Below are 14,730 nucleotides of genomic sequence, written 5' to 3'. Positions count from 1 at the left end.
CACTAGCTGCACTACCTTGTAAATTACTTCGATACAAAATAAAAACACACAACCTGCTCATACAAGTTGGCCATTTGCTCCAAATTTATTAATGACCCTTTGAATAAACCAAAGCTAAACCGACAATTAGGCCCCCTTTGATTCAAAGGAAATTCATAGGAATTTTAAAGGATTTAATTCCTATATGAATTTTTCCTATATAGCCCTTTGAATCAAAGGAATGAATCCTATGGAATCCTATAAAATTCCTATGGAATGTCTCTTCCCATGCAAATTTTGAAGGAAATTTAACATGAGGTTCTACCTCATGTTAAGAATCCTTTGAGTCTTTCTCTCTCCTCAAATTCCTGTGTTTTTCCTGCGGCTCAATCAAACGGTCATTCCTATGTTTTGCAATCCTCTGTTTTACACTTGTATTCCTATCAGAATCCTATATTTTTCCTATTCCTCCGTTTTTTCATTCTTATGATTCAAAGGGGGCCTTAATTTACACAGTGAGGGAGTATTGTAAACTAGTACCACTTCGAAGCGAATCAAACAAACAACCCTCCCCCCATGCAACTTGTCCAATTTGTTCAAAATTTTATCGAACCGTCTTAAGGAGAGCCAATTAAATAAATCGAAAGATCACACGCTATATATTAAAGTAAGCACACAAGTAGTAGATTTATTTGCAACAGTACAGGCTAGTAGCTCGCACAGCAAGTTGCCTCACTGGCGAATATATATACGCCTCTTCCTCATCAACCTCTTCTCCAACCTCCTCATCGCCGCATAGAAATTCCACCGAACACATAGCGAGCAAGAAGAGGAGGAGGAGGAGAAGCGAAGGAGACAAGGAAACAGCGCGACATGCCGTGCATCCCGGCGTCCAGCCCTGGCATCCCGCACCAGCACCAGCACCAGCACCACCGGGCGCTAGCAGGCGTCGGCATGGCGGTCGGGTGCGCGGCGGAGGCGGCCGTGGCCGCGGCGGGTGTCGCGGGGACGAGGTGCGGGGCGCACGACGGGGAGGTGCCTATGGAGGTGGCGCGGCACCACGAGCACGCGGAGCCAGGGTCGGGGCGGTGCTGCTCCGCGGTGGTCCAGCACGTAGCGGCGCCGGCGGCGGCGGTGTGGTCGGTGGTGCGGCGGTTCGACCAGCCCCAGGCGTACAAGCGGTTCGTCCGCAGCTGCGCGCTGCTCGCCGGGGACGGCGGCGTGGGCACGCTCCGCGAGGTGCGCGTCGTGTCGGGCCTCCCCGCGGCGTCCTCCCGCGAGCGCCTCGAGATCCTCGACGACGAGAGCCACGTCCTCAGCTTCCGCGTCGTCGGCGGCGAGCACCGCCTCAAGAACTACCTCTCGGTCACCACCGTCCACCCGTCCCCGTCCGCGCCGACGGCCGCCACCGTCGTGGTGGAGTCCTACGTCGTCGACGTGCCCCCGGGCAACACGCCCGAGGACACCCGCGTGTTCGTCGACACCATCGTCAAGTGCAACCTCCAGTCTCTCGCCAAGACCGCCGAGAAGCTCGCCGCCGGCGCGAGGGCCGCCGGCTCGTGAGCGCTCTCCACCGCCGGGCCACCGATCGTTTTTTTCCGGGCGGATGGATGTGTGTTTCTTCGGCGCGTGAGAGCTTTCTCCTTTTTTTCCCCCTTTTTCCTCTTTGGTTTCTTCACATTTGACCCCCTCTTTTTTTTCCTCTTTATTTTTTTCCCTCGTTGTTGCGAGAGACACACAAACACCATCCACCCTTGTCCAAAAAGATTCAAGAAATGACATGTATAATTGACAGCCTGCAATTCCATTTGTATGCTCGAGTTGGTTGGTGTATTGAGTACATACATACATATACATAAACACGATAGTAGTATTAGATATTTAGATCTGTTCTCTGGCACAAATTTAAAGTGTACGTTCGTATTTAAAGTTGTGCTACATCTATACAGCAAATGCCATTCTGTGTGTGTGCACTAATTGGCAAGCAATGGGCGACACCCCTTCCATTGGCAGATCGGTCCATCAAACTATAGTGTTTGTTGGAGTAATTTGCACACCTACCTTGTAATAACGCGTCCAAAAATAATGACTCGGACTTGAACGCCTGGTCGAAACAGATACTGTTCGCCGCATTAAAACTCTCTCTCCCCCAATTCCAAACCGTGATCTCCTCCTTACCAGTGATACCATAACTCTCCATAAGATGTACTGCTCCTTTCGTCCCATAAAACTCAATTCTAGATTTGAATTTAAACAGTGTATATCTAAATTTAAATTTAGAATTGGGTTTTACTTGTGGGGAGGGAGTAATGTACACAGACTTGATCAAGAGAAGAAAAAGTCAGGATCGGTTCCGATCGCTGCTCTGTTGTGAAGATTTTTCGGCGGAGGGCGTCAGAATGAGAGAAAGCCGAGGGGGCGAAGCGCGAGAAGGAGATGGAGATGGAGATGGGCAAAGGCAACAAAGAAGGCCTCTCGCCCACTTGCGAGCGTCACGACGACGACGACCTGGAGTTGCACAGCCGCCATCTCCCTCGTGCCAGCCAGCCAGGCCAACTTGCATCACCCCTCGCCCAAAAAAAAAAAAAATCAGCTTAATCTGACCCTGTCAATCTTCCCCACTTGGTCCTCTCCATGTCTACAAGACTCTTAATACCATCACGATTAGGATAGGTAATTAGAGGCTAAGATCATCAGTTGATGATGCCCACTCGATCGCCTCTCCTCTGGTCTGGACCTCCTCTCGCTGCCTTGCAACTTGCGCGGTCGATCGATCTGCAACTTGGCACAGAAAAGATGGGGGAGGGGAGGGGGGGAGGGGTGTGTATTTAGCGTGAATGATTACGCGATTAGATTAAAGCGCAAGTGGCTCGTGCAACTTGCAAGGCCTTGTTGTGGCTTAATTACCTGGCTGGTTCCTCTCAATCCTTTCCCTCTCGCCTCCCGCCCATTGGGTTCCAACTTGGAAATTAATGGGGGGCCCTTTTCCACTTGCTTCTGGAACGGTCTAATCGGGTTGGGTAATGTTTTGATCCATCGATGGATGGATCGATCGGGAGAAGATGGCCCTGTTCTTCCGATCTATCCTTCCTCGGGTGCTTTGATAATCTTTTCCGTGTAGATTAAGAGAGAGATTTCCTTCCTCTCCCCCAACTTTTCAAATACTTTTATCTATTTATTTATTATCCGATGGATATTGTGTGTTATTGAGGTTATTGATTGATGATAAAATAGTGTAAAAGGAGGGTATCACATCTGTTCTACGCTTGTGCTTTCAAATGGTTAGAAATTTCCCGAGGGTGGAGAAAAAAAGAAAATTTTACATAGTTGACCGTGTGATTTATTCCAGGTTGGAAAAGATGAGTCCATATTATGATATAAATTGTTGAATTTAGATAATTTCTAGCAGAAAAGGTTGTATATGGAGTCCATGCAAATATTGCAATTTAGGGACGACTAAAATTTTAAGATTAAAGGGCAGGGTTCTATATAGTACCCATTTTTTCCCATGGTTACTGGCCCTCGTTGAAATTTATAATCAGCTGATTACAGAATATTGCCGTGCAAAATTTCGGATAATATTTTTATTTTGAGATTTTTTAGATAGAGTCTAGGTACCGCCAGCAACCGCACAGGAAAAACGGTATTCCCCTGTTATGAAATGTTTAACATTGATGAGTTCATATTTAACTAACCAACACTAGCATACTCTTTCCATCCTATAATATACTTACACTGTTTAACCATTTGTCTTATTCAAAAAGTTTTAAAATTATTATTTATTTTCTTTGTGACTTACTTTATTATCCAAATTATTATCCAAAGTACTATAGGGCTGGTTTGGTTTGAGGTCTAAATTAGACTTACCAATATTTGGTAATTTTAATAGTGTTTAGTGTCTATTTGATTTGAAGCCAAATTTTGGCATGCCTAAGAAAATAAACAATTTCAATAGTGAACTTAGGCTATTTTGGCTTCAATCTAAACACAACTTTGCTTTACCAACATTAGTCATGTAAAAACTTACCAAAATTTGGTATTGACAAAATTTGGTAAGGCCTATTTAAGCTACAAACTAAACCAACCCTTAAACACAGCTTTTCGTTTTTTATATTTACACAATTTTTTTTTAATAAGACGAGTGATCAAACATTGTAAGCAAAACTCAAAATCTCTTATATTATGAGACGGAGGGAGTATAAAAGAAGGGAGAAACAGAGGGAGTGCAAATTTCAAGTTTTTGTTGATAGCCTTTCGGGCTTGTACCTGGTCTCCACCCCGTGTTTGCAACCATGCTATTATATGACTATATCTAAGGCCGACAATCATATATTGATGCTCATGATAAAATGTATTTATATTACGAAGTAAGCGCAGCTTAACTGGCTATAGTTTTTATGGTGCAACCGACCCGTTTTAGACTTAACATGGATGTTCGTATTTATGGCTAATTATTCTTCTAGTGGTAGACGACGTATGCTATGTTGATTTAGTTTTTCAAAGATGTTGAGCGTGAGTGTAAACGTGTTGTGGACGTTTGAATTTGTAATGTATTTTTTTTAAAAAAAATATGTATTTATACTTGGTTTTTTTTCCTCACACATTTTCAAGTTCACCGTGACATATCAACAGGCACTCTAGCTAGCTTGGACTGGGCCAGATATGTCGATCGGTGTCACGAGCACTTTTATCCTTAATGGCATTGTATGGTGATGGTTAAGGTTAACTGGTTAAGTGGTTAACTACTGTGTGAGAGAAACGTTTGTCAACAATAATTGCATTCAAGTATATTCTTCTCCTAGTGTTAGAGGAGGGGAGAGACGAGAGAAAGAACACCGCTCTGTGTTACGGCTGGATATGCGTGAACGTGCGTACATTGCGTATACAACTCATATTAATGACAAGGTGGGGTACATACTACCACAATGTATAATTTGTTACATTATTATTGCACATATATAAGTTGTTCACAGTCAAGTGGTGCTCTAATGTACGGTGTACTTGATGGCTAATTTATACTCCAGTATATACACTTCTTTTTTTACCTTTGTTTTTCCGGAATTGGAATATACATTCGCGCATTTAGCCATAATAGTCAATAACCGCACCAAGTTAGGGATTCCAATTCCACCATTTTTTTTTCAATGGCTGATCAAATAACCATGCCGTCGTTCTATGCATATGCTTGATATGCCTTTCTAGTCGCATTGCTTTTTTTCCTTCGAAAATATTGTAAAATACCTCTCTCAACTATTTTTTAATAACACTTTTTTTTTTGAAAATAGCTATACATACAATCAACGTGTACAACTTGTGTTCGATTAGTGCATTGCTATCGTACTACATGCGTAGGCCTAAAACATGCCGAGCATATCGGTTAGTCGTTGGATTGGCCATACGAGTCGTACTCTAATCTTTCATATACAATGACTCATCTTTTTTATTACACGAAAAATGTACACACTCGTAAATCACTGCATTCACACATCCACGGTACCATTGAGTCCATGACAATATCATCCCACCGTCGGTGCTTTCCCACTTCTTCGCTATTTTACCCTTGTAACGGCCACGTAACGTCGGAGAGCCGCTGTTGGCTCCCGAATTAAATTTGAAAATATATTCTTGATTTGTTTTTTTTTCAAAAATATTCGGGATGTAAAAGTTTTGACAGAAATATACCACCGGACTCGTGTAACCATTGTACGAGAATGATGTGGACATGACGATACACGCGGTATCGTGTAACGAAAGCGCGAGACCGCCTACGAAATCGCGAGGCCGTACAGCCTCGCGGGACGAAATGGCGAGACCGAACGGTCTCGCGTTACCAGCGAGCGATACCGATGGCTGGCCGGATTCAAAATGTTTAATAACCCTGATTAGCGATTAATTAATTATCCCTAATCAATATAATTAATTACTAATTATTATTAATTAATTTCTAATTAAGTAATTAGCCACGGCAGCTCCTGGCGCTCTCGCTCATTCCTTGCGCGAGACCGCACCATCTCGCGTTTTCATCGCACGAGGCCGCGCGGTCTCGTGCTTTCGTCACGCGATACCGCGCGGTCTCACGTCGTCATTGTGCGAGACCGTCCGCATCGTCACGCCCACGTCATTCTCGCGCAACGGTTGCGCGAGACCGATGGTATATTTCTGTCAAAACTTTTATATCCCGAATATTTTTGAAAAAAGTACAAATCATCAGTATATTTTTAAATTTAATTCGCTGGCTCTCAGGCGCCACTGCACACCGCCCGGCCGGATCAGTGTGGCGAAGCCGCCGTTGGTACACCGGCCAGATTGTACGTCGCCGCTAACAGTAGTGTTCCTCTCGCAGTCTCGCTACGTACTGATCGACGTCGCCGCCGGTAGATGGATAGATATATGGATATGTGCGGCGTACAAGTGGCCGGATGTGTCGTGGTCGTGCAACAGCATGACGGTGACCGGCTGGGTGATCGAGCGGATGACCAAGCGATCGTGCTTCTGTCAAATCACCTGCAGAGATTATTAGCTTGCTTGTGCCCTTGGTATGCTCTCGACGGCGATAATTATATTCCACTAACTACTTCAGTCTTCAGACAAATCTCACACTCCTAGTCCTAGATTCCTAGTTTATACTGCCGGTGACAGTGGCCTCCAAAAGCAACCTCGGGGCCAATCCGAATGCAGCGGTTAGTTACAAATTCTAGATAGTTAGTACCATATATAGGCAGAAAGATATCCAGTTTCCCTTAAGAAAAGTAGTGTGGATGAGATCGAGTATTGCGTACACAGGTCAGTAGGTGCAGTGGCACTGGATGGTGAAGGCAAAACGTACGTCCCCGTCCAAAATCTCTACATACATAGAATCTGTCATCCAGGAAAATAAAAGCATAATCCAGGAAAATAAAAGTAGAAATGCTGGCTACCTCAATTAGACTTAGGATTTGCATTGGCAACTCGTCATATTGTATACTTTGTGCGAAGTAAAAGTAACTCAACTGGTTAGATTTTTTAGGGTGAAATCAGATCACCTGGGTTTAAATTCTAGATTTAACATGTGTGCTCGTATTTACGGCTATTTATTTTTTCAGTAGTAGACGATGTATCCGTGACAGCAAGGCACCGTAGTGATTTTATCAATCTCAATATATGTAAGCCTAGTCTTTCGAAGGTATTTATAGAGGTAAGGTGTGTGTACGTGTTGTGAGTGCTTGCTTTTGTATTGTGTTTCAAAAAAAATTGTATACTTTGTGTTCAAAATTACTAAATCTATATGTAAGCTTTGTTAATTTTCAAGTATTTAAGGATAAAATGATTTAATTTTATTAATAGTTCAAATGAAAAAAAACAAAATTTATATATATTTCACCCAATATCTTGAGATGCTCTCTATTTCATTGATATGATAATTCCAAAATTCTCATTTTCTTAATGCATAGTGATATCTGTAAGTGGAACCAGTTGTCAGGGTTATGGATATATACCACATAACATAACTAATAGTAGTTGACTAAGCTCGGTAGACCCACTACATACCATGTCTTATACGGAAACAAACATCGTATATAGAAAGAGTTCCGGATAAAGAACGATGAATAGAGTTCTATATGTAAACGACAAGTACTACACTAATTGTATCAATATTGGTCTCCCTAGTTCTACTTGGACAAGGGGGCATCTATGGGTATAAATATAAGCCCCCTAGGAGGAGAGGGGACAAGCCACAAGACATAACACACAATACACAAGCCAATACGCCGCCATATCGACATTAGAGATTAGCCTAGACATACCCCATCCGGTGCCTACGGAGGCCGGGAAGAGAGATCTAGTGACGTCTCTGATCTCGACGAGTTCATATTCGAGGAGGAAGACTACTTTGTCGTCGACTACGAGTTGGTTATCCCTGCTGCCAAGTTGATGACAGCTAATTAGGTTATCCAGGTCATTGTACTTGTGTGATCCAGATGAATAAAGAGCAACACCGGCTTCGGCTAACAGTATGTATGGCTATTACTTGTCAGATAAGAGACCCGAACCTGTATAAAAATCACTGTCTCCATCTCTTTTACCTCAATCTCGCATATATCCTGGTGTCAATGATCCCCATACCATCCAAATACCACGTAGTCGTGATCTCAAACATCGACACCTGTAATAAATATTCTCCCAATTTTCTCATCTTACTACTTCTTATAGTTGGCCATATTTGTTTGGAAAGTGTGTTGAATATATTATTCTCCCAACATGTAATATCTAGGAGGACCTTATTGGTTTTTGCTTGGACATTATGTCTCGTGCAAGACACTAAAATTCAAGTTATGGCAAGAGTAATTCCGATGGACACTCTTAATTTCTTGTTTAGTTCCTTGCCACATCATCTCAAATTCAAGTAATGGCAAGAGTATTAATTCCGATGGACACTCTCATTAGGACTGTCCTCACTATTTCTGGTAAATGTGAAAATCATATGACTAGAGATGTATAACATTTCACTTTCTTAAAGTAATGTATAGGAGTGGATACATAGATATAGATTGCAATTTATCCTGAAACAAATTAGGTCAGAGAAGAGATGGGTAGGCTACATGATGTGGATGATAAGACCTATCTTATTTTAGTTGCTTATCTCTTCACTTTGTAGTATTATTAGCTAAGTAACGAAATGCCATACAGGAACAACACAACATTACCACCAAACCTGTTCATGCACGCATCATGATGCATGTAACCTGAACAGGTTAAGTCAGGTCAGACCACTCAAGCGGGTCCAACACAGCCACAGTGGCGCTGCCGAGTCTTATGATATGGTTTAACTAGCTGTCTTCCTGGTAAGCACCAGCTAATCTCCTGGGGCGATGGTAACTTTTTTTATATACATATAAACAAGATAGCGCGTGATTCCCTGACATATCTGGCGATGGCTTAGTTACAATTAACAAATCCACATCGGTGGGCAGCCTTTGCGCTTTTGTACATTTTTTTTAAGCCTTATACTCTTGCTGCTGCCTTTTCATGACCGAGAAGTTCTTGCTGTATGTCGACCGTAGCTTTGCCCTGACGGCAGTTCTTAAATTTGTCTCCTAGACTAGAAAAAAAGGATGAGAGCTCAAATATCTGCCCCGAAAAGTCCTCATGGCTTCAGGCATGAGAACATGACATCTTTGTGTGGATTAATTAGACACTGGACCAATCAATTGATCGCGTCCTTAGGAAATCCGTTTGTACCTCCATATGCCCTTTTGAAACATCAAGGTATTTTTTTTGTTACGAAAACTTAATTAACATAGCCATGGAATGATTCTGTGATTATTTTTGTAAAAGTTTCATCCATTTGAACATGTGTGTATATGAAATTAACTGATCTTATGCAACTTTTACCAAAGGCACGACTTGGTCCTTAAAGTATCACTTTGTCTACATAAGAGGGTAGCTAGGGTACGGCATCCTGTCCAAACGGGATACTTTATATTGATCACGTTAGCTCCGCTCCACTTTATCCACTCACGAGTCCACCACTCAGCGCCGCCCAATGCGCTCATGCCCTAGCTGGCGGAGGAGCATGCGCGAGGCGCTAGGAGAAGGCCACGGCACCAATAGTGACTTAGGTGACAAAGTTGGTCCCTGCATGCTATAGCAGCCTGGTGACCCTTGTACCAACACCAGATTGAGAAGAAAAGGCATGGACATATGGAAAGGAATAGAAGGGAGAAGACGAGACAAAACACTGGTGGTCGACAGCTCGATCACCACCCGCCCAAGCGGCACTTGTATGATAACAATCCGGTCCAGGTGGGGTTGGCCGAGGCCCAACAAATTAAGGTTGTCCGGACCCCAACAGTTCTTAGGCACACTCACTCGGGGAAATGCCCAATCTCCCTAAAAGACTAGTCCAATAGGGGAAGGGTGGCTCTCCCTTTTACGACGACTTCCTTCTCCCAAGCTAAGCAATTCCTCCCAAGCTAAGTAAGGTAAGGGTGGCTCTTCCTTTTATGATAACGTAAGGGTGGCTCTCCCTTTTATGATAACTTCCTCCAACCAAGCTAAGCAAGGTGTGATTATTCAGAGGCTGCTCCTCCCAAGCTAAGCAAGGTATTCCCACCCCCTTAACAAGGGCCCAGTTCTGATACCAAATGATAACAATCCGGTCCAGGTGGGGTTGGCCGAGGCCCAACAAATTAAGGTTGCCCTGCTCCTCCCGAGCTAAGCAAGGTATTCCCACCCCCTTAACAAGGGCCCAGTTCTGATACCAAATGATAACAATCCGGTCCAGGTGGGGTTGGTCGAGGCCCAACAAATTAAGGTTGCTCGGACCCCAACAGTTCTTAGGCACACCCACTCGGGGAAAGGCCCAATCTCCCTAAAAGACTAGTCTAATAAGGGAAGGGTGGCTCTCCCTTTTAAGGCGGCTTCATCCTCCCAAGCTAAGTAAGGTGGGATTATTCAGAGGCTTACACGGTCGCTGTCCGACTTTTGCGTCTTTGCCAGCCGGTAATAGTGGAGGATGTCCTCATCATTGTACTTGGTACCTATGTGGTATTAGTTGGTACATGTACCAAGGTAACAACCATGATACCAAAGGTACCAGGTCTGAAACTTGTGGGTATCAACCATGATACCACTAGTACCAGGTCTGCTACCCATAGGAAACAACCATGATACCAAAGGTACCAGGTCTAAAACTTGTGGGTATCAACCATGATACCACTAGTACCAGCCCTAAAACCTGTAGGTATCAACCATGATACCACTGGTACCATGCCTGGTACCTGTAGGTACCAGCCGAGCCATGGTGATATGCCACACGCACGACATACCTACGCACAACGTCGACGAGCAACACGATGTCTGCAACACCACGTCGATTGTCAATCGAAACTCCCAATCTAGCACCTTTATTTGTCTCCCCTCTATCACCACTAACAGTTACATGGGAGGAGGATTCGCATCGATCGGCATCCTCCTTGATGGCATGACACCGAGGTGGAGGCCACGGGGGCCGGTGCGATCCATCACCTCATCACTGACATGGCTCAGGCAGATCCAATGATGGGGACTTGGGGAGGCCCTAGGTATCTCCGGATCTGGTGCTGGCAACCCTCTCCTTGACTCGTTGATGGTGAGGGGGGACGGAGTAGGAGGGTATGTGCAGCAGGAGAAAGGAGCGCAAGCCATTTTCAAGCTTCCAGTCAGGCAAGGAAGAAGATGAGAGGAAGGAGAAGAGCAGTGGCGGATGCGAGGCGTAGGTGCAAGAGAAGAGCGGCAAAGGAGATTGGGGATCGAGTCGGGCGGAAAAGGATGCAAGCGGATGAGGATGATGACCGCTCATTATGTATCCCGTCCCCACTCCCCCTGGACGGGATACCGTCGGTTAGTTTTTCTTAGTCATAATTTGTATTATAAAATTTCCAGTTTGCCTTTTTTACATACATTAGAAAAACAAAAAACAAATAGCATATTTGCGTATGAGGGTTGAACTTTAGTGGCTATCGTATACATAATTACTTTCATTAAATATAAATTACTTTGCATTACCTTTAGGAAAGTTCATTGGCACACATTTCAACGGAACAAACATAATGTACAATTGGGAATAATTGATCCATACCATTACAATGTTCCATATTACAAAAAAATGTCATTACTATTTACGATATTGGCTGGATGTCATTAAAATTTTATAAAATTGAATCCATGCCATCGCCATCACATTTTTCTTCACACTTTCGTTCTTCTTTCTGTTCTTTTCTTCTCTCCTTCCTTGTCTGGCGGCTGCACTCGCTTCTCCTCACTGGATCTCCTCGCCAAACCACCACTACGCTCGCTGCTGATCAGTCTAGAGTCCTCTTCGCAACAGCCTGCGGTGGACACATTCATCTTCATCGGGCACGGTGACAACGCCACCACCGTCGGGCCGACGAGCGGCAGCGCGCCGAGGACATGGGCGCCTAGAGGGTTGGGAGGGAAAACATGTTGGTGATGGCATGGATCCAATTTTACAAAATTCCAATAGCACACAACCGATATCGCGAATACAATGATATTTATTTAATACGGTACATTTGTAATGGCATGGATCAAATTAACCCTATAATAATTGGATGTGTGCTAGAAAGTTAGATCCATAAGGGTTCTCAACATACACTGTCACCACATTGATAGTAGGTCATACTTTTTTCTTTATACTAGCTGAATGCCCATGTGTTGTAACGGGAATTAAAGAAAGACTTTAAAACCACAAATATTAAAAATGAAATCCCCCCATTGTAAATCATTCATGTCATATTTTTCATCATTTTTTATCTCGTTTAGAAATACATTTTCCTTGTTTGATGGCTTCTGGTTGGGAAAGGGATAAAAGTTCACCTATCTCACTATTTGGGGGACCCATGTGGTAGTGGTGGTGGGTGGTGGCAGATTCACCACTCACCACCATAATTTGGGTCTTTTAAAGGAGTATAGATGTAAATGAAGGAAACAAGGTAGAGAGTTGTTGATTAGATTTACTTAGTCAAATGGCTTTATAAGTTAGTTCAAGAGCGAGTTTGAACTAAAATAAAAACTTAAAAGGACTAAGATGGACATATTAAAATGTCAAGAAGCAAACCAAGCCTTAAGTGAAGCTTGGAGACTTGGAGGATTAATATTTTGCTATTCACCCTTTTTTTTAATTGAGAAGAAATATACTTGGAGAATTGTCTTGATGATGACTTGATTTTTTGAATAATATAAATCATTAAACATGTGTTTAAAAGTCAACGATATCATCTATTAAAATGGAGAGGGTACTTTCTATTTCTTACAAAACTTTTTGGGCATCTGCCGTAAAACACACGCGTGCCTGGCATCACTATATAATTGTGGTATGGTCAGGTTAGGACTAACGCTGCCTTCGTTAGTCAGGGTTCCCAACCCATATCCCTCATTTTCCGCGCGTACGCTTTTCAAACTGCTAATCGGTGTGTTTTTTGCAAAAAGTTTCTATACGAAAGTTGCTTAAAAAATCATATTGATGCATTTTTTAAAAAATAGCTAATATTTAATTAATCACGCGTTAATGGCCTGCTCCGTTTTCCGTGCGCAGGGCATTAGTTCCCAACTAGGGGAAACGCACACAGCCTAAGGACGCAACAGTTACTCATATTCAGTTAGGGTGTATTGGTTCATAGTCAAGGTTGGATAGGATATGGCCATCCATATTTACAGGGATATTGTGGTCTATTAGTTTTTTTGTTTGGTTGGGTGGATATGGTCACCAGTTTTTTTTGGTGGATGAGAATGGATTGAATGAAAATAACAACATATTAATTAATAATAAAACATATTAATTATCATTAATATAGCCATAATTTATACTAATTAACAATAAATTAGACTAATTATATCTAACCAACACTAATTTTGACCCGTTAATTACTAATTAACAACAGAATACATTACTTATTGCTAATCAATAACTAATGATCATGATTAGCAAAGGTGCTCATCCGACCAATTTGACCGAATACACTCATCCAACATATTTATGGAATATTCCCTCTCCGGGCCGCCCTAACCACCATCGTCCACCAACTAAACACATTTAAAAACTGGATCATCATCTTCCTTCCAGGGATATCCCTCCAACCAAACACACCTTACCTTGCAAAACGAATATATGCCTGTCGTACGTCGTAGTACTACACGCGCGCATACTAATTTCAGTGTTGCAAGTTCTCAAAAAAAAAATCAGTGTCGCATGCGGTTCATGGCTAGCTGTAGCTATAGCTAATTGTGAACTGTGGAGAGTAGCTACGTAGGATTTCCTCCGTCCAAAAAACAAACCCTGGCTATGAATCTGGACATGACCAGGGTTTGTCTTTTTTTTTTTTTGGAACGGAGGGTATACGTACTAGTGTGGATTGATGGGGATGGATCGGAGCAAGCGATGATGGATGGGTGGCCCCCGGCCGGCTCGACATCGGCAATGCAATGCAACTTGGGCTATGTAATTAGCCTCAGGGATTAACGCTTTGTTGGAGGCAAGGCACACCACACGCGAGGCACCACGGCTAGCGCAGCAGAGAGTAGCACAATCAAGCAAGCAACTGCAAGTTGGTCCGTTCTAAACAGTAACAGCGAGTACTTTTACTAGTATACTGCTAATATAAGGCGAAAGGCCAGCCAAAGCCACATCGTCCTTGCGTTCCCCGAGCCCTTTTTTCGCCTCGTCATCATCCTTCCCGTCTCGCGTGATCGTCCCTGCCCCGTTCTGCTGTCCACTCGTTTGTACGTGTAGCCTATCAAACGGTATTATCTCCTGGCTCCCCTGCTGCTGGGATATCTACGCATCTCGACCCGGCGCCATGCGCGGGGCTCGTCGCGTCGTGCACGCACAGAAAACGCCGTTTCGCTCGTACGAGGCAGCAGATCTCTCGCTCTCGCGTGAGCGCCGTGGTGGCGAGAAGGACGCGCCGGTTGGTTGGTTGGCGCGGGCTCAAGTTGCGCGGCAAGTGGAGGGGGCGGGAGGGCGACGTCGTCGGCGTACGATCGTGTGGGCGCGCGCGCACTGGTCGCCGTCGTCGATCGCCTCGCCTCTCCGCGCGCACCGGTCTCGCTTCCATGTTGGCAAATGGCGATCGAGATAGGGGCGTGTGGGCGTGGATGGGCAAACTGGCCCGTACGTGCATCGATCCTCTTTTTTTCCGTCCTTTTGACCGCATCTTGTGTGTTTCTGGGCTTTTCGACGAGGTGACTGCTCGGCTGCCGTAGGCAGTAGCC

At 44.0% G+C, this 14,730-nt stretch overlaps 1 protein-coding gene across 1 annotated transcript; it reads left to right on the top strand.

The window, feature by feature from the left end:
• Positions 1 to 757: 757 nt before the first annotated feature.
• On the top strand, positions 758 to 1,799 carry LOC4332548 (abscisic acid receptor PYL4). The gene has a single exon (XM_015772546.3). It carries the CDS (start codon positions 853 to 855, stop codon positions 1,540 to 1,542), a length of 690 nt encoding a protein of 229 aa, XP_015628032.1. The 5' UTR covers positions 758 to 852; the 3' UTR covers positions 1,543 to 1,799.
• The last annotated feature ends 12,931 nt before the right edge of the window (positions 1,800 to 14,730 follow it).

The sequence above is a fragment of the Oryza sativa genome, chromosome 3 (genome assembly GCF_034140825.1).
Source record: "Oryza sativa Japonica Group chromosome 3, ASM3414082v1".
NCBI classification, from domain to species: domain Eukaryota; kingdom Viridiplantae; phylum Streptophyta; class Magnoliopsida; order Poales; family Poaceae; genus Oryza; species Oryza sativa.
Note: the sequence above shows the minus strand (reverse complement) of the source record. Positions and strands in the feature narration are given on the sequence as shown.

Coding starts and splice junctions, on each gene's coding strand:
- LOC4332548 (XM_015772546.3), top strand. CDS start 853: ATGCCGTGCATCCCGGCGTCCAGCCCTGGCATCCCGCACCAGCACCAG.